The sequence below is a fragment of the Polypterus senegalus genome, chromosome 17 (genome assembly GCF_016835505.1).
Source record: "Polypterus senegalus isolate Bchr_013 chromosome 17, ASM1683550v1, whole genome shotgun sequence".
Lineage (NCBI taxonomy): Eukaryota > Metazoa > Chordata > Cladistia > Polypteriformes > Polypteridae > Polypterus > Polypterus senegalus.
In genome coordinates, this window is record NC_053170.1 from 12830260 (window position 1) to 12850772 (window position 20513).

The following is a 20513-nucleotide window of genomic DNA, read 5'->3' on the forward strand; positions in this document are numbered from 1 at the left end:
CATTTGGCTACAACTGAGTAGCCAGGCAAGAAGAACCTTGGTCAGGGAGGTGAACCAGACCCCTATGGTTACACTATGGGTGCTTCAGAAGTCCTCTGAAGGACCAAGGAACTGCTTGGCAACCTCCATGATCAGACTGTGACAAGGCAGAGATCAGCACAAGGACATCAAGCCATCTGTAAAGCTTTGAGTCTTCCCAGTGGCCTCAAGAAGTTTGGGTTTTTCTGTATTGACGTCTTCATCACTTGACAACCGCTGTCCATGGAGAGATTTCTTCAAAACCTGGAACAGGTCAGGACTGTAGGGTGGATGTTTCAGCTGCTGGGACTCACATTCTCAGCTGGCAGCCTGGGATTGATGTGAAACGTGAAGCGGTGCATTGTCATGAAGTAACGTACTTGGTTTGCACAAGGACTCTCCTGAGTCTTGTAATGTTAGACTCGCACTGTGCATGAGTAGCCTTGAGACATGTCACAACAGGCCCAGACTTATCACAACATGCTTGCTACTTTCTTTCATACTCTGGTAGATAAATTATTGACCACCACTCGTAGAAGGTCTCACAAGTCATACAGCATGACAGGAAACCAAGCCATGAAGACCAAGGAACTGCTTGTAGACTCCAACTCCAGTCCTGGTGGGTCGCAGTGGCTGCAGGTTTTCATTCTAACCCCTTTTCCTAATCAGTGATTAGTTTTTGCTGCTAATTAACTCTTTTACCCTTCATCTTCATAGCCCTGTTTTAAAAGATTCACTCCTCTGATTTGATTCATTTCTTCATTAAATGGCAGCCAAACAGAAATGAGATGTGTAACGAGCCGACAGATGAGCAGATAAACTGGAACGTCAAACTCCAGCAAGTTTCTTAATGAGAAGCCAATTCTTGCTGTTAATTATTCAATGTCAAGACTTGTTGCTACTCTCAGCTGGCTGTTGGTTTTCTGTTTATTCTAAGACCACCGTCAAGGCGTTTAGGTGACCTGAGCAGACCAACATGACTGAGACCTTCACCTTTCTTTATTTTCAGGTGGCTTGTTTTGTGCCTCCAGTACATCTCCAAAACAGCGAGTCCTCCAGAAAAAAAAAAAAGGCCCTGCCGCTTTCCAGTGTGGGCACAAAATCAACATCAGGCGGGCACTGCAAAGGTGTCCTCTTTCTTATGCCACATGTGATTTAGGAACAGATCTGCATTGCAAGGGCACCGACTTCGACCTGTGAACCACTGGCATGACTACTCGCCTCAGTGGTGCCTGGCCTCCAACTTTTGTGCTCAGTCACACTACTTGTGGAACCCCCTGGCGTGAGATTAAAAGGGGTGGGTGCCACTGGCTGAGATGCCCACTTCCCCTATCCCCGACTAGTTTTGCATGCCTTGTCAGTAATCCCACCCATTATACTCAAGTGCCACACATCTGGAGCTGCTGGGCTCAAACATTGCACAGACGACCCCCACCCACAGCCTCTGGCCATGCCAACCCTAACCGACAACTTTCCGACTTGTGACAGACGATGGCTCTTAGCGTTACAGAAATGTCGAAAGCAAGAAAGGACACAGAAGGCCGGCAGGTTTGGACTCGACATTTTGTCTTTATTAAAACCCGTGTGGAAGGAGCGGAGGAGGAGGAGGAGGACGAGATCTGAATGAAAGGTAAAGAGGTGCCAACTCCGTGAGCCCATGGCCTGCCCTCCTCCGCCCTCACGTCCGACTGATTGTCCCACTTCAATGTCTAAAATGACCAGTAAACAAAATAAAAAAAAAAAAAAACGAACCAAAAACAATAACAGTTGAATATTTAAAGGCATCCACTTCAAGCATATTACAGCATTAATATTTACATCTTCAATATTTTTAGCCACTTGTTATCAAAACGTAATTTTACAAAAATCACTTTATATACCATCTTTTCATACATAAAATAAAGACTCCATCTTTGATTTTATTTACATATTTACATGACTATAATACAGGGGGTGGGGCTAACAATGAAGAGAGCAAAAAGCACACTGGCATTAACATAGACTGCCCCACAAGGCCTAAAGGACCCCCAACCACCAATCACCCCCACACAACCCCACCAGCTGCTGGGTCACTATGGCGGTTGCTAAGTGCGGGCGAATGTACAAGGGGGCCTTCTGGGGGGTCTCCTTATACATGTGGGACCACCACAGTTTAGGGCTTGGGGGGAGAGATCCACTCTGTGGGGGAATTCCACCCTGTGGAAACAAAGCTGTCTAGTTTTCAATTCACAGACAGGCAAAGAGCAAAATCAAATAAACTCAAACCGAAATAACCGTAATAAATACTCCAGTGAGAACCCTGATGTGATTCAAGCGTCTTTGGGCTCCAGTTTGCACGACATGGTGAACAGCAAATTCTGGTTATCAATGACCTGCAGCTGTCGCACATAGGCCTTCGTCTGCAAATGAGACGGCGACGACTCCGAGTCCAGATCTTGGGAAGGAAAAGGAAGGGAAATGAGGGTCAGAAAAACTGGATGAAAATGATGACCAAACACAAAGTGAACTTGTAAACCCCCAATGATAAAACACTGCAGCAGCAAGGATTGAAGACCGATGGAGGAGCAAGTCCTCCTATGGCATCACTGCAGCATCTCCGCTCCCAAGCGCTACAATGATCCAGCTCTACAAGGACTCCAGCAGCCATACTGCCTGCACGTCAGACAGGGTCATCTACCTGCAGCCAAGTATGGTCAGGCCCAGCCAGTACTTGGGAGGGAGATCAGTTAGGAAAAACAGGGAGGTGCTGCTGTAAAAGGTGTTGATGAGGCCAGCAGGGGGCGCTTACCCTATGGTCTGAATGTGGATCCCAACAGGGCTGTTCCGAACTCCAACTCCCATGAAGCCCTGCGGGAATCTGTGGCACCACGGCAACCCAGGGGGGCTGCCACCTAGTGACCTGGGGGAGGTAATGCCCTGAGTCCACTTTCTCTCATCTGTTCCTTCCACAGTAATAGTGTCCTGGCCGGGCAAGGGTCCTGACAGTCCACAACAAATATATATGTGTAAGTGTGTGTGTATAATATATATACATATACATATATACATATATACATACATATACATATATATATATACATACATATATATATACATATATATATACATACATATATATACATACATATATACATATATATACATATATACATATACATATATATATATACATATATATATATACATATATATATATATACATATACATATATATACATATATATACACATATATATACATATATATATATACATATATATACATATACATATATATACATATACATATATATACACATATATATATATACACTGCTCAAAAGAATTAAAGGAACACTTTTTAATGAGAGTATAGCATCAAGTCAATGAAACTTATGGGATATTAATCTGGTCAGTTAAGTAGCAGAGGGTTGTTAATCAGTTTCAGCTGCTGTGGTGTTAATGAAATTAACAACAGATGCACTAGAGGGGCAACAATGAGATGACCCCAAAACAGGAATGGTTTAACAGGTGGAGGCCACTGACATTTTTCCCTCCTCATCTTTTCTGACTGTTTCTTCACTAGTTTTGCATTTGGCTACAGTCAGTGTCACTACTGGTAGCATGAGGCGATACCTGGACCCTACAGAGGTTGCACAGGTAGTCCAACTTCTCCAGGATGGCACATCAATACGTGTCATTGCCAGAAGGTTTGCTGTGTCTCCCTGCACAGTCTCAAGGGCATGGAGGAGATTCTAGGAGACAAGCAGTTACTCTAGGAGAGCTGGAGAGGGCCATAGAAGGTCCATAACCCATCAGCAGGACCAGTATCTGCTCCTTTGGGCAGGAGGAACAGGATGAGCACTGCCAGAGCCCTACAAAATGACCTCCAGCAGGCCACTGGTGTGAATGTCTCTGACCAAACAACCAGAAAGACTTCATGAGGGTGACCCAAGGGCCCCATGTCCTCTAATGGGCCCTGAGCTCACTGCCCAGCAGCATGCAGCTCGATTGGCATTTGCCATAGAATACCAGAATTGGCAGATGCACCACTGGTGCCCTGTGCTTTTACAGATGAGAGCAGGTTCACCCTGAGCACGTGACAGAAGTGAAAGGGTCTGGAGAAGCCATGGAGAACATTATGCTGCCTGTAACATCATTCAGCATGAGCAGTTTGGTGGTGGGTTAATGATTGTCTGGGGAGGCATATCCATGGAGGGTCACACAGACCGCTACAGGCTTGACAAAGGCACCTTGGCTGCCATTAGGTATCAGGATGAAATCCTTGGACCCATTGTCAGACCCTATGCTGGTACAGTGGCTCCTGGTGCACGACAATTCCTGGCCTCATGTGGTGAGAGTATGCAGGCAGTTCCTGGAGGATGAAGGAATTGATACCATTGACTGGCCACCACACTTTCCTGACCTAAATCCAATAGAACACCTCTGGGACATTATGTTTTGGTCCATCCAATGCCACCAGGTTGCACCTCAGACTGTCCAGGAGCTCAGTGATGCCCTGGTCCAGATCTGGGAGGAGATCCCCACAACACCATCTGTCATCTCATTAGAAGCATGCACCGATGTTGTCAGGCATGTATACAAGAACACAGGGGCCATACAAAGTGCTGCGTACAATTTGGAGTTGCTGCAATTAAATTTTGGCAAAATGGACTAGCCTGCCACATCATTTTTCACTCTGATTTTTGGGGCGTCTTTGAATTCAGGGCTCTGTAGGTTGATCATTTTCATTTCCATCAAACGATGTGGCATCCTTTCGTTCCTAACACATTACCCAGTCTATATCAGTATAGATATCCAGGAGGATTTCTTTTTCCCATTGAGATCTGATGTGTTTTCAAAGTGTTCCTTTAATTTTTTTGAGCAGTTTATATATATATATACTCAGCAAAAAAAGAAACGTCCCTTTTCCAGGACTGTGTATTTCAACAATAATGTTTTAAAAATCCAAATAACTTTCCAGATCTTCATTGTAAAGGGTTTAAACAATGTTTTCCATGCATGTTCAATTAACCATAATCAATTAATTAACATGCACCTGTGGAATGGTCGTTAAGACCTTAACAGCTTACAGAAAGTAGGCATTTAAGGTCACAGTTGTAAAAACGCAGGACACTAAAGAGACTTGTCTACCGACTGTGAAAGATGCCCAGGGTCCCTGCTCATCTGCGTGAACGTGCATTAGGCATGCTGCAGGGAGGCATGAGGACTGCTGCAATAAATTGCCATGTCCGCACTGTGAGAGGCCTAAGACAGCGCTACAGGGAGACAGGAAGGACAGCTGATCATCCTCGCAGTGGAAGACCACGTGTAACAACACCTGCACAGGATCGGTACATCCGAAGATCACACCTGCGTGACAGGTACAGGATGGCCACAACAACTGCCCGAGTCACACCAGGAACACACAATCCCTCCATCAGTGCTCAGACTGTCCGCAATAGGCTGAGAGAGGCTGGACTGAGGGCTTGTAGGCCTGTTGTAAGGCAGGTCCTTACCAGACATCACCAGCAACAACGCCGCCTATGGGCACAAACCCACCTTCGCTGGACCAGACAGGAGTGGCAAAAGTGCTCTTCACTGATGAGTCACGGTTTTGTCTCACCAGGGGTGATGGACGGATTCGTGTTTATCGTCGAAGGAATTGAGCACGTCTGGGACCTGTTGGATAGCAGGGTGAGGGCTAGGGCTATTCCCCCCAGAAATGTCCAGGAACTTGCAGGTGCCTTGATGGAAGAGTGGGGTAACATCTCACAGCAAGAACTGACAAATCTGGTCCAGTCCATGAGGAGGAGATGCACTGCAGTACTTCAAGCAGCTGGTGGCCACACCACATACTGACTGGTACTTTTGATTTTGAGCCTCCCTTCATTCAGGGACACATTGTGAAACATTTTTAGTTTATGTCTTATGGTGTTGACTCTTTTAGTGTTCATACAAATATTTACACATTAAGTTTACTGAAAGTAAAAACAGTTGAAAGTCAGAGGACGTTTCTTTTTTTTCTGAGTATATATATATATATATATACATACATAATATATGTGATGTCTTTACATTGATGGAATAAAATCCACATGACCATCATCATCAAATTCTTCCATGAGAACCCTGAATACAATGAGGACTGACTGAGGTCATTGATGTTCGGTAGAATGCGTAGAGGGGGCTGGGTGGTCTTGTGGGTTCGGAACCCCTGCAGATTTTTTTTTTTTTTCTCCAGCTGTCTGGAGTTTTTTCTGTCCTCCCTGGCCATCGGACCTTACTTTTACTCTATGTTAATTAGTGTTCCCTAATTTTAATTATTTATTTTGTCTTTTTTCTTTCTTTATCATGTAAAGCAATTTGAGCTACATTGTTTGTATGAAAATGTGCTATAGAAATAAATGTTGTTGTGTATATACACAAATATATATATATATTATACATGAATAAAACGCTATGCTCTGGTGTCCAGTACCTCTGATCAATCCGATTGGTCACTTTGGCTTTATTGTGATTGGTCAGTTTGGAGGTTGTGAGTGTGCGATGCGGGGTTCAGAGTATCTCAATGCCTCAGTGAAGGGACGGGGACAATGTGGTGTAAAAATGTAGCCGTCCTTCGGATGAGACATAAACCCGAGGTCCTGACCCTCTGTGGTCATAAACGATCCCTGGACGTCCTTTGTAAAGAGTAGGAGGGTATCCCGATGTCCTAGCTAAACTGCCCAGTTAAACGGCCTAGTTATTCTGGCCTCCTAATCATTCCCTATCTCTCTTACCACTTCACCACCTAACGGCTAATGTGTGGTGAGTGCACTGGCGCCAAAATGGCTGCCGTCACATCATCCTGGTGGGTGCTGCATATTGGTGGTGGTTGAAGTGGCTCCACGCTCACTAAGTAAAGTGCTATATAAATGTAAAATATTATCATCATCTTGTGTCTACCGAATGTGATGGTTCCCTCAGACAGCAGCTCACACCACTGAAACTATTTGAAAAGGAAGAACTAATGAAAAAGAAACAAACATGTGCCAGAACTTTCCACCCTTTACAAAGTGGACCAACAAACCAACCCACAAACCCACCACACCAGCATCTTTACCACATCTCAAAAGACACCAAGCCCTCTGAAGCAGCAACTCATCCCTCAACCTGACCGGCCCCTTTGGATAACCACTTCCAGAATCTTTGCCACTCTGTCTCATGCCAATTCTGTTCTGCCCTCCTCACCAATGATGGCCTCACTTGGCCCCCTAACCCAGATTATGCTCCATCAGTGGCCACTCACCACTCTCTTCTAACTATGACTTTGTTCTGCAGGTCTCAGCTGGTGAACTTGCCACTGCTCCATGAATAACCAAAACCAGCCCCCTCTAAGCCTGATAAGAAGTGCCCACCCAGTAATTAATGCCACTTCCCTGCCTTCCTCAATGGTCTTCAACGTCTACCTTTCTGTGTCCCCCTGCTCAGCCCCTTCCCGATACCTAACTGCCATGTCTCTTGTGCCCATTTCATATAAAAGTGCGAGCCCTGGCATGAAGATCCCCCGCCAACGCTGCCCACATGCACCTCCCATATTCAACTGCCTTGTAATCCAAGCGCACGACTGCAGCACATAAGCACACTACTGTTGGGGGAGCGAAAGCTCTTATTGTTCTGCAGATGGAACATCATGGCGTGTGAAGCCGAGCCAAACTCCTCGCCCCACCTGCCAGCTGCGATTTTCTTGTTTTGCACGAGTCACTGATAAATAAATAAAGATCTCAAACAATGCGCACAAAATCTAGAGCATACAGAGCAAGTTGTGTGGGCGGATGGACGGCCATGTTGCCAGCTCTTTTCTTTCATCAAATGCCTGTTGCCGATTAAGGCAGCTGCCACCACCAGCCACCAGGAGGAGGTGGCAGTGGTGGTGGTGGTGGCAGCTGGCTACACATCACTGGTAATTGGTACTCACTTGGCTGGACGCTCCTGTATCTTCGGATCGTTCGCACCATTTCTGCCACTTTGTGCTAGAGGTGGGGTGGTAAGGGAGACAAGAAGAGAGAGAAGGGGGTAAACATCAGCCCAGATTTCTCTTTCCAGTAACATCATTGGCACGTTTTAAGGGGTACTCATGCTGGCAATTTGTTCCCTGCCCAAGCACTTTTGTCCGCAAGTAACCCCCCTCCCAAAGTCTAGCTTGTTTGACGAGTATGATCGCTCCGTACTGTGCCCTGGCCCTCTTGGAAGTGGTGGGCCCGAGCACGGTTCAGTAGCATTTGGGGACAGTGTGATCTCTAAACGTGGAACACAGACATGACGTTAATGATGTGACAAGTCAGTTAGTGCAATTCTCATTTCATTCGATATACAGGGTAAGGTTCAGGTTGGGGGGCATGCACTGGTACAGTGTGTTGTCGCACCCACCACATGACGAAACAGCTCGGGATTCTTGGTTGGCAACCCACAGGCCAACTCGCGGTCTAGTCCCACCCCATCTATCTGCTGCAGCCAGGTATTACACGGGCGTCCCCTTAGCCTGGTCCAGCTACTTGGGTCCCCAACAATGACACTCGGGTAATCATGCCACATGACCGTAGTGCCGTAACTGACGCCCCCTCACAATGCGGGTCATGCGACTTATTCAGGACTCTGTGAGCAACACAAAATCAAACCAGCGGTGCCGAAGAGACACCAAAGGAGACCAGTCTTCATGTCAGGTCACTGGATAGCGTCCATGTCTCACAACCATATAGCAAGACAGGAAGCACCAGGACTCTAAAGACTTGGACCTTCATCCTTTTTCATTGATACTGGGAGTGCCACACACCCCCTTCCAGCGACCTCATGACCCTCCATGCTCTCCCAGTCCGTCTACTGACTTCACAGGAAGAGTCACCAGAGACATGAACGTCACTGCCGAGGTAAGTAAACCTCTCGAGGAGGTGCCACTCTCTCTGTAGACAGACACACTGCTGATGGCTGTGCCCAAGAGCTCATTAACTCTTTTAGGGCAGAATATTTTTTCAGTGGTTGGCAGAAATGTGCAGCAGAGCAGCTGCCAGCCACCAGAGCTAAAGGCAGATCTGGCGAGAGAGTGAAGCGAATGCACAAAACAAAATGCTCCGTAGACAACATTGGGCGTATTATTGCTGAATCGGACCCTGACTTATCACACAGGGCCGTCTTAATGGAAGGGCACACTGGGCAGTTGACCATGGGCTCCACACTAATCTATGTATGTTGTGACATGTTGATTACCGTATATACTCGCGAAGAAGTTCTCCTGCGCTTAAGTCAGAACTTGATTTTAATCGTATACTTTCCTGTATTTTACAATGTTGGTCATGCAAGTCGAATGTGGAAAGCTCACGCTATTGGTGCAAGAGATTATGATATGCTGATGCCCACCTGAGAGAGGGGGAGCACACAGCCTTTATTTTCTGTGTGTTGTGCCTACGTGACCACACAGTAATACCCAAACTATTCCGAAGCGACGTTTGCACCGTTTTGTGTTTCATACACCTTTACCGTAAGAACATCCCTTATCTACGATGGAGCGTTCGATCAGAAGAAAATATGAAGCTGGTTTGAAATTAAAAGTCGTTGAAGTGGCGAAAGAAATTGCGAACTGCGATGCTGCAAAAAATTCAATGTGTCTGAGAAACTGGTGCGAGATTGGAGGAAGCAAAGAAATGTAAAAAAAAAAAAAAAAAGTAATTATATTTTTAAATGGGGGTATAAGTCAGGGTCTGATTTTATGATCGATTTTTTGACTTGTACGTGAGTATATACGGTAAATCTTTGCTGTACAGCATGTTTTTTTAAAATGTTTAAACACGGATTTTGTTGGAAGTACCAATACAATACATACATGTTTCATGTTATCAACCATTTACTGTACATTTGTATTCCCGTGAGTGGTCGTGTAGGTAGGGGTCCCAGTGCACTTGCTTTGCCCCGGGGGGCCTATAATGCTGTTAAGACGGCCCTGCTATCACACTCTGATTTTGAAACAAGTGATCTGGAGATTGAAAAACCAAAGTGATGGACCAGCATCAGCCGATTGGTCCCCAGCTGATCGTAGTGCTGAACGCGTTCAGACACTACGATATGTTGGTATAAAGTCGACACCCACCTCAAAAGAGTTGAAGGCCTTGATAAATAGATAGATAATTTATTAATCCCAAGGGGAAATTCACATAATCCAGCAGCAGCATACTGATAAAGAACAATATTAAATTAAAGAGTGATAACAATGAAGGTATAACAGACAATAACTTTGTATAATGTTAACGTTTTCTCCCCCGGGTGGAATTGAAGAGTCGCATAGTGTGGGGTCTCCTCAGTCTGTCAGTGGAGCAGGACGGTGACAGCAGTCTGTCGCTGAAGCTGCTCCTCTGTCTGGAGATGATCCTGTTCAGTGGATGCAGTGGATTCTCCATGATTGACAGGAGTCTGCTCAGCGGCCGTTGCTCTGCCACGGATGTCAAACTGTCCAGCTCCGTGCCTACAATAGAGCCGCCTTCCTCACCAGTTTGTCCAGGCGTGAGGTGTCCTTCTTCTTTATACTGCCTCCCCAGCACACCACAGTGTAGAAGAGGGCACTCGCCACACACGTCTGATAGAACATCTGCAGCATCTTATTGCAGATGTTGAAGGACGCCAGTCTTCTAAGGAAGTATAGTCGGCTCTGTCCTCTCTTGCACAGAGCATCAGTGTTGGCAGTCCAGTCCAACTTATCATCCAGCAGCACTCCCAGGTCTGCACCCTCTGCACACAGTTAGTCACCTCTGATGATCATGGCGTCCATGAGGGGCCTGGTCCTCCTAAAATCCACAACCAGCTCCTTGGTCTTGCTGGTGTTCAGTTGTAGGTGGTTTGAGTCGCACCATTTAACAAAGTCCTTGATTAGCTTCCTGTACTCCTCCTCCTGCCCATTTGAGTTAGGGATTGGGTTTGCATTCACACCTCAATCACAAAGCTGCAAATTCCTCCCTCAACATCATTTGTTGCCATAAAAAAAATCTTCTCGGACATTCAGCCTGCTTATGCTGCACTGCACACTCAGTAACTCTTCTGTAAGAGGGCACGGCGTGATCCCACTCTACACAAATCCAAATCAACCACAACATAAGGAAACTTTCTTTTGAGAAGAATGCTGTCACTCCGCGTTGTGGGAAATTGGGTCCGGGCATGGAACGTTAAGCGCAGTGCCAGTGAGTAGGGAGGTGAGGTTGGGGTTGAACTTGGGCGTGGTATGGAACACACGGGCCTACTGTGAGTACAGCCTTTAATTCCATCCAGGTCCATGCTATTAGTGGGCCTCTCATGGAAATTCAAGGCATGACATCATGTGACATTTTAACTTCATTTCCCAAGATGCAATTCAGCCAACCGTCTCTTTCAACCTGCTGGGCACCGCCAGCATGGTTTCTACCCCCCTGCCTAACACCGCACCACTTCTGTAATGCAAGTCACCCACTTACAGAATATGGTGACAGCCATGCAAAAAACAAAATGACGTCCCGAAATTTGGAAATAAAAAAAATACATCAGAAATACCATTATGGGATTAAAAAAAAATAATAAACACCTGGAAAAGATAGAAATCACATCTCTAAAGATTACTGGAATAAGAAACGATGAATTGTGCCAACTGTAAACTAGGACACCCTGTCTGTCTGTCTGGCTTCAATAAGGTGTTTTGGGTGGGGTGGCAGGACCAGCGGGTGTCACCCACATTAAGCCACCCGGGGCTGAATGGCACCACGAGTGAGGAGTGCCTCGGGGATGTTAAAGACGTGTTCTACTAGGCTATGATGACCTGCATCTCAACTTCCAGAGGAGGAAACCTCCCTCGGGTGCTGAGCTACATATCACATATCTTACAAAAAAAGTATTAGCATGAGGCAGAATTAGGACAGCTATTAAAAAAAAAATGTCACAGAGGAGTGACAACAACACCCCACTAACTCCGGCATCCCCTTTTAAAACAACTTCCATTTCAAACCTGGCCAGTCACAATAAACATGGATCACCTTGCCACTACCCTCACTTCCAAAAAATGCCCGCCTGTGGGCATAGTGGTATGTGCCACATGACTCCCCTATATGTGGGGCCTTCAGAAAGTCTTCAGACCCTTCATTTTTGTCACATTTGTTGTGCTAAAATCGTTTAAATTTCATTTGTTTCCCCTCATCAGGCAACATTCAATACCCCAGAATGACAATGAAACGGGATTGTAGGAATTTTTGCAAATTTAAAAAAAAAAATAATAATAATACATGGAAACATCGCATTGTCACGAAGTTTCCAGAGACCCTTTGCTTTGAACATCCCAATGTTGAGAGGTCTGGACTGATGACTGGCCTGACTAGGTACTGTCACACACGTGCACATGGGAGGCAGCTAAAGGGCCTGAAATAGAGCAATCCCACGCCAGACCAGGGGGTGGCAGTGTGTGCGGACTCATTATCTCCCGGTAATGCAGACCGTTCCCGGGAAATTCCGCCTGGTCCTTCTGATGACGTCACATCCAGGTCTAAGCCTAAGGATGAAGATCCTTCTGGATCCGGCCCCTTTGAAATCATATCCTGTTTTGGCCTTTAAAGCTGCCATTTTACAACCAGCTGATCAGTTCTGTGCTGGACTCTGACTTGTGCACATCAGTGCTATATAAACTGCTCAAAAAATATTAAAGGAACACTTTGAAAACGCATCAGATCTCAATGGGGGGAAAACAAAAACTCCTGCTGGCTATCTCTACTAATATGGAGATGTGTTAGGAACGAAAGGATGGAAATAAAAACAATCAACTAACAGAGGGATGAATTCAAAACCACCCTGAAAATCAAAGTGAAAAAATGATGAGGAGAGTCCATTTTGCCAAAACTTCATTGCAGCAACTCCAAATCATACTCAGTAGTTTGTATGGTCCCCACGCACACATGCTTGTCTTACATGCCTGACAACATCCTAATGAATGTTCTGGGGGATCTCCACCCAGATCCGGACCAGGGCATCACTGAGCTCATGGACAGTCTGAGGTGTCGGATGGACTGAAACATAATGTCCCACCCAGAGGTGTTCTACTGGATTGAGGTCAGGCAAGTGAGCGTGGGGGGCAGTCAATGGTATCAATTCCTTCATCCTCCAGGAATTACCTGCATACTCTCGTCACATAAGGCCGGGCATTGTCAAGCACCAGGAGGAACCCAGGAGCCACTGCACCAGCATAGGATCTGCCAATGGGTCCAAGGATTTCATCCCGATATCTAATGGCACTCAAGGTGCTGTTGTCTAGCCTGTAGATGTCTGTGCGTCCCTCCATGAATACGCCTCTCCAGACCGTCACTGACCCACCACCAAACTGGTCATGCCGAATGATGTTACAGGCAGCATAACGTTCTCCACGGCTTCTCTAGACCATTTCACGTCTGTCACATGTGCTCAGGGTAAACCTGCTCTCATCTGTGAGAAGCACAGGGTGCCAGTGGTGGACCTGCCAATTCTGGTATTCTATGGCAAAAGCCAATCGAGCTCCACAGTGCCCACTAGAGGTCGTCAGGCCACAAGGCCACCCTCATGAAGTCTGTTTCCGATTGTTTGGTAGGAGATATTCACACCAGTGGCCAGCCTGCTGGAGGTCATTTTGTAGGTTCTGCCAGTGCTCATCCTGTTCCTCCTCGCCCAAAGGAGCAGATACTGGTTAGTCCTGCTGATGGGTTAAGGACCTTCCATGAGGAGCCCTGTCCAGCTCTCCTAGAATCTCCTCCATGCCCTTGAGACTGTGCTGGGAGACACAGCAAGCCTTCTGGCAATGCCATGTATTGATGTGCCATCCTGGACTACCTGTGCCACCTCTGTAGGGTCCAGGTATCACCTCATACTACCAGTAGTGATGCTGACCATAGCCAAATGTCAAATGTGGGACAAAACAGATGAGGAAGGAAAAATGTCAATGGCCTCCACCTGTTAAACCACTCACTCCTGTTTTGGGAGTTATCTCATTGTTGCCCCTCTAGTGCACCAAAGCAGCTGAAACTGATTAACAAGCCCCTCTGCTACTCAACTGACCAGATCAATAGCCCATAAGTTTCATGGACTTAGCGCTATACTCGGATTAAAAAGTGGTCCTTTCATTTTTTGAGCAGTTTTATTATAACCCATTTTGCAGCCAGGGAGAATGTACAGGTGGGCTGCCCCAAACCTTTCTTTGGCTTCTTGGTCCAATTATTTGTTGACAGTACACAGCTGTTTAGAGAAGTTCCCACAGGTGACAATGATCAAGTCACAAGGTTGAAAGAACTGCCTACAGGATTGGGGTCAAGGTGCACATCTAGGAAAAGCTGCAACACAGAAGGTTCCCAAGAGCCCAAGTTTGGATCAACCACAACTCTCGACTCTTCCTTAAGTTGGCCACCCAGCTGAACCAAGCAGTCGGGAGAGAAGGACCTCCTTGGGTAATTATAGGTGGACCCAAGAAGCCGATGGCCACTCTGGCGGCAGTTCAGAGATCCTGTGTGGAGTTGGGAGAAACTTTCAGAAGGTCAACCATCATTTCAACACTCTAACCAATCTGAGTGGCCTGATGGGGGCCTCTCCTCAGTAAAAGGACACCTGGGAGTTCTGCTTGGACTCTCAACACTGTGAGAAACAAGATTCTCAGGACTAGTGCAACCGAGACTGAACTGCGTGGCCCCAGTTCTAAGCATCATGTCCGCTCATCAGCTGTGCAATGCCATTTCAACGGTGAAGTGTGGAGGTGGCAGCTTCAGACTCGAGGGACAGATGACTGGAGCAAAGTTCAGAGATGTCCTTAATGAAGACCTGCTCATAGTGCTCCAGGACCTCAGAATGAAACAATGGGTCACAAAGCAAAGACAACACTGGAGTGGGCTTAGGGACACCTCTGGGAATGTCCATGAGTGGCCCAGTCAGAGACTAGACTTGAGCCCAACTGGACAGCTCTGGAGAGACCTGGAAAACTGAGGTCCACCAATGGTCACCAACTAACCTGACGGAGCTTGGGAGGCTCGGCAGAGAAGAACAGCAGAAAATCTACAGGTCCAGACATGCAAAGCTTGTGGTGTCAAAGCCGAGAAGACAACCCAAGATGGAATCAACAAAGTCCTGAGTACAGTAAAGGGTCTGAATACTTTGTATCAATTGGAGATTTCATGATTTGATTTTTAGTCTAAAATCTTGTTTTCATTCTGCCATTGTGGGGTGTTGAGTGCGGCTTGATGCAGAAAAAAGGAATTGAAATGATTTTATCACAAGCTTGAAACATAACAAAAAGTGAAAGAGTAAAGGGGTCCGAATATTAGCTGAATGCACTTCAAAGGGTTTAAAGCCCCCATGCTTTACATCTACTACCCCGACTTTGCTTACACGAGCCTCTCTAGTGCTGCAGGGTAGATACGAGGACACCTGGTGGAGGGAGACCAAAGTGCAGTGCGTTTCATTAGGGTCATGCTCCGATTTCAGCCATTGATTTGCATTGCTGTGGGGATTTTGATTGGATGAAGCTGCCACCAACGTCCTCTATGGCTCAAAATCTGCTTAAGGCAGACAGCCAATACGGCAGCATGGTACCTCCTAAACACATCCCACCCCAAGACCTATGAGTTCCAAGACATCCCATATGCCAGCTTGGTACCCCTAAACACATCCCACCCCAAGACCTATGAGTTCCAAGACATCCCATATGCCAGCATGGTACCCCTAAACACATCCCACCCCAAGACCTATGAGTTCAATGATATCCCATATGCCAGCAAGGTACCCCTAAACACATCCCACTCCAAGACCTATGAGTTCAATGACATCCCATATGCCAGCAAGGCACCCCTAAACACATCCCACCACAAGAACTATGAGATCCAAGACACCCCATATGCCAGCATGGTACTCCAGAACACATCACACCCCAAGACCCTAAAAACGTCCCACCCCGACCTATGAGTTCCAAGACATCCCATACGCTAGCATGGTACCCCTAAACACATCCCACCCCAAGACCTATGAGAACCATCACTCATATGTTTTGGGTTATTGGGACAGTTCCACAGGGGGTTTGTTCATCTTGCTCTCTGTCTGATGGTTAGGGTGGGGTTAAAGCAGGGGAGAGGGTGTCTCTCATGGTCCTGCCATTCCTGTCCATCCTCTTTGATAAGCTCTCTCACTCAAAACTCTCAAGATCAACTCACCATTTTCTCAAAGTTGACCAAGCCATCATGGAAGGTCTTGCTGCTTTCATGCAGGAACGTCAGGTCTGTCGGCAGAAGAGAACACACAATGTGAGGAATGAGTGGTAAGCGCGGAAGGCGCCTCCGGACGTTTCAGGAATGCAGAGAATGCGTGGCCTGAAGAAGGCCGGCTCTGAAGGTGTGAGATGAGGAGGGCGTGAGACGTCACTGCCGCTGGAAAGGCGCCTAATCTTCAAATCGGCAGGGTTACGACTCACCTGCACGGCTGCACGTAATTCCTACTAATTCTCCTACAATGGGCTCGTTTGGGGGGTTGGTCAGTGGCGCCTGCAAGCCAAAAATCCACCCGTATTGGCGTTACTAGTTAGGGTTTGGCTGTGCTAAGCAGAGGGGCTTTGAGTCACGCATGCCTGGGGGTGGGGTGGGGAGGGGCTGACATGGGGTGGGGTCCTAACATGGCTGGTCACGCCACAGCCCTCGTGTTCAGGTACAGAAAACAAAGCCAGGCTCCCCCAGATTAGCATTCGCTGTGATGGTTGGGCGTTTGGATGCCTCGCCAGTCAGCTCTAATTAAGGTTGCTTTCTTTAAGTGTTGAGCTGACTAATGGGGTCTGGCAGGGGTGGATGGGGGGGGGGTTGGCAATTCGATGGGTGTGCTTCAGTCTTTCATTAAGGTTCATTGTGCTGAGATGACTGATGGTCAGCCATGCCATGGGGTGGGCTGGCTGGAAGTGAAATCCAAAACAATAGAGGGGCTTTGGCCATGACACTGGCCTCCACTTCTAGTACAGAAAACAAAGGACAACCTAAGCCCTCTGAAACCCAATGGCCCCTTCCTGCCATCCAGGAACTGGAGAAGACCTTACCTTTGAGCAGCAGAGGGGTGAAGGGAATGGCAGGGGGTCGCAGGCTGGATAGCAAATCCCGGTAGGCCTTGTGGTTCCGAGAGGGGTCCTGTCAGTCACCGTAAAGATGGTGGAAGAGGAGGAGGAGGCAACATTCCAAAAAAAAAAAAAGTCAAAAGTAAATACAAAAGAACAAAAAATAAATAAATAGATACACTGCCAGCCAGCAAATGTGTCAGAGAGGTGAACGCCCTGGCGGCACGGCACAAAGAAAAGCAAATAACACACGGCCCGAGTCGGCCGGAGGGGGCCGCGCCGTTCAGCAAGCATGCCTGGCGGTGCTGTGTGTGTTTGCCCAGTCCAACGCCCTCCTCCTGCCGTGGAGACCTCCCAGAATGCATTGCATCACCTCTTACTTTGCCCCCCACACAGGCTTACTTACCACAATGCTCTCAAACTGCTGGAATTGCTTCTTGAACTTCCCGGGCAGCCCCTGGAGGATATCAAGGCACAGGTGAGTCTACAGAGTAGCAGGCATGGCAGTGCCCACCACACCCTGCCCCCACCAAACCCTAAGCCCCCTTACCTCCCAGGTCAGCCTCAAGCGACTGATGGCCGGGTTGCCCAGTCCGAGCACCACGGAGAAGAACGTCAGCAAATCCTGGTGCTGTTTACACCTGCCAGAGAGAAACACACACACACACGTGCAGCAACATGTGAGTTTTGATGATCAGACCCTCAGCCCCCCTCCCAAAAAAAACGACTTGACAAATCCGCCCTGTCAACTCACAGGGCAGCGATCTTGACGAACTTCCTGAGCAGCTGAATTCTTTTGGGCAGTGACTGGCACTGAAGGATCTCGGTGCAGACCCAGTGCTGTACCTCGCTGCAGCGCTGCAACACCAGCTCCAGGTTGAGAGGCCGCCAGCGGGCTTCCTCACCTCGGAAAACGTAGCGGATGAACTCCACCTGCAAATGAGAGCGGGAGGGGATTGAGTCAGTGGTCAGTCAGATATACTGGTGTGCCACCAGGCACCCAAAGCTCTTATATCCACTCCACGAGACCCTCTTATTGTTCGGTTCACTCAGTAATCAACCCACCTCCATCCATCCATCCATCCATCAAAGGCCACGTCTGAAAATTGCTGGAAAACTTGCACTTGGTGGGTTTGGGGGCAGTCCTGGCACACCCCCTTGAATAAGACCCCCAAGTCGTGCAGTCTGACATCTCCAGGCTTTTAAAACCAACTGAGTTTGATTTTGAGTGGTGACCCCCTGTGATACCAGTTGCCTAATGTGACTGACCAACTAGTGTGCGGCTCAAACCGGTTTGATCTTGTCTTTAGTCATAGGTTTGAGCTTGGTGTGTGTGAGAGCAAGCGACCAATGAATGCTCATCCCAAACCACAAAGCACATAATGCAGCGATGCGGAATAAAGAAGAGTTGTGGACCTCACAAACAAGAGAAGCAGCTCATCTTCTGATGTGTCGTGTTTAATGGCCCATGACAGAATGGAAGGGGGGGCAGCAACTGTAGCTGAACCAACCGTAATGGTTAACCCTTCGTGTGGTGCTGGCTCCGCTATTGGCTGTCACAAAAAACAGGTGAGCATTGCTGGGCTAGAAGGTCAGCACTTAAACTCAAATGGTTCGGTGACGAGATCAGTGACTGCAGACAGCAAATCTCACGGACCCCAATGACTAGAAGAAACATAATGTGACGTGGGCGTAACTGAAATTACACAGTTGTCAGAGTTCAGATATTTGCTCTGTGGTGAACTGTTGGTGGCCAGTCAGCGGATTTCTCTCTGTGCGTCGGCCCCCACCTTCACTGTGCGGTGTCGCCACTATACTCCACCCGTCCACAGTGCAAATCCCACCCTTGTCGCCAATTGTCTCAGTGTGAGGATTTGCTCTATGGTGAACTGTCGGTGGCCAGTCGTGCGGCTGCAATCTCCAGCTCAGAGTCGAGCACACTTGCAGCATGAGCTAAATGGAGAGCTCCTGTAATCAGTCGCGCAGATCCTCTCTCTGAACACAGGGAGTGGAGCACCTCCTGGTGACATGAGCTCATCTCTCTGTGTGTGACACCCCCCCATCTTCACTGCGCAGTGTCACCACTACACTCCACTCCTCAGTTCACAGTGCAAATCCCTCCCTCGTCACCGACGGTCTCAGTTTGAGGATTTGCTGTGGTGAACTGTCCAACAACAAAGGGCACACTGAAGTCCCGGGATGGGACACCAGACAAGCAAATCTATACCTATATATAAGGCAATTCAATATGTAGATCAATTTGATATTTTAATACAAACTCATTCATTTGGTTATATTGCATTTGAGCGGTATTACTTTAATAGTCATAGTTTCTGTTATTTTTGTGAGGAAATTTAAACTTTTTTTCTATATTGCGGTCGCCCTTTTGAACCCCCCTTACTACGCGGTGAGGTATTTGTACTGTATTTGTAAATTAATTATTTCCTGAGACATAATTTTGTCTATTTTTCCAGCGCATCACGCACAAAAGCAAGGGAACGATGGGAGCAGCAGAACTCTGCTCACATCATGTCACTTCGTACCGCAAGCTGCAAGTAGTAAGTCTGTGATAAGCAGAATACCGCTACGCTTTCCACTCACGGGACGGAAGGACAATCCCGACCGCTTTTATATAGTAAGAAAGAAGAAGAAGATATCACACCGTCTGGAGTAGAAAATCATCTTTTACCTGGAAAAACGAAACTACAAATCCCATGGTGCATTGCAAAATGGACGGGGCGTGTGTGAAACTCCGTGCCTGCGTAGCACTCACGGGACGGAAGGACAATCCCGACTGCTTTTAAATAGAAGGATATATATCTATATATATATATATATATATTTATCTAGTAATGAGAGGCAACACTGGATTGATGTCCCACCTGGAATGGATGGCATTCCTTTTCCCTGATGAGACTATACAATGGATACTGGGAACTGTAGTCCTGTTGTGTAGCCCCTGCTGGGTCTTATGGTTGCGGTCAGGAGAAGCTGCAGAGAATGGCAGTTGCTACTTTTAGGGGCTTCTCCCTGACCCAGAAGTGCTCATTTCATGCAGTGTCGGGACATAAAAGGGGCCTCCTCGTCCAGCTCAAAGGACTAGGGATTGGGGAAAATGGAAAAGGAAGGAAGGAAGGGGTGGTGCATTGCGATATGTCCGTGCACACTGAAGGAATGGTTTTCAAAATAAAAGGTAATTGAGCAGTAGTGTCAAGGGTTTGGGGTCTCCAGATGACCTCTAATGGCCATAATATATACAGGTATCCATCAGCTTGCATCTGGATTTTGTTCTGGCACTGTGCACGCAGGTCAGTATGGACGTATTTATGGATTCTCCTGCAGAGTTATCTTGGTGGTGATTTAAGGCCATGATGGACTTGATTTCACAAGAATATAGAAACTACGAAATACGAAACACACACAGGAAGAAGATTAGA

General features: G+C 47.2%; 1 protein-coding gene across 1 annotated transcript in view; it reads right to left on the minus strand.

Moving 5' to 3' along the window:
* Positions 1-1567: 1567 nt before the first annotated feature.
* Positions 1568-20513, minus strand: part of rapgefl1 (Rap guanine nucleotide exchange factor (GEF)-like 1) — a 34754-nt gene continuing 15808 nt past the window's right edge. The window contains exons 9-15 of the mRNA XM_039740848.1: positions 17831-18009; positions 17627-17717; positions 17483-17533; positions 17062-17149; positions 16196-16260; positions 7957-8011; positions 1568-2452 (exon numbers count right to left, since the gene is read on the minus strand). Coding sequence (XP_039596782.1) covers positions 2328-2452; positions 7957-8011; positions 16196-16260; positions 17062-17149; positions 17483-17533; positions 17627-17717; positions 17831-18009 — 654 coding nt within the window. The 3' untranslated portion in view covers positions 1568-2327. The remainder of the gene's footprint in view (positions 2453-7956; positions 8012-16195; positions 16261-17061; positions 17150-17482; positions 17534-17626; positions 17718-17830; positions 18010-20513) is intronic.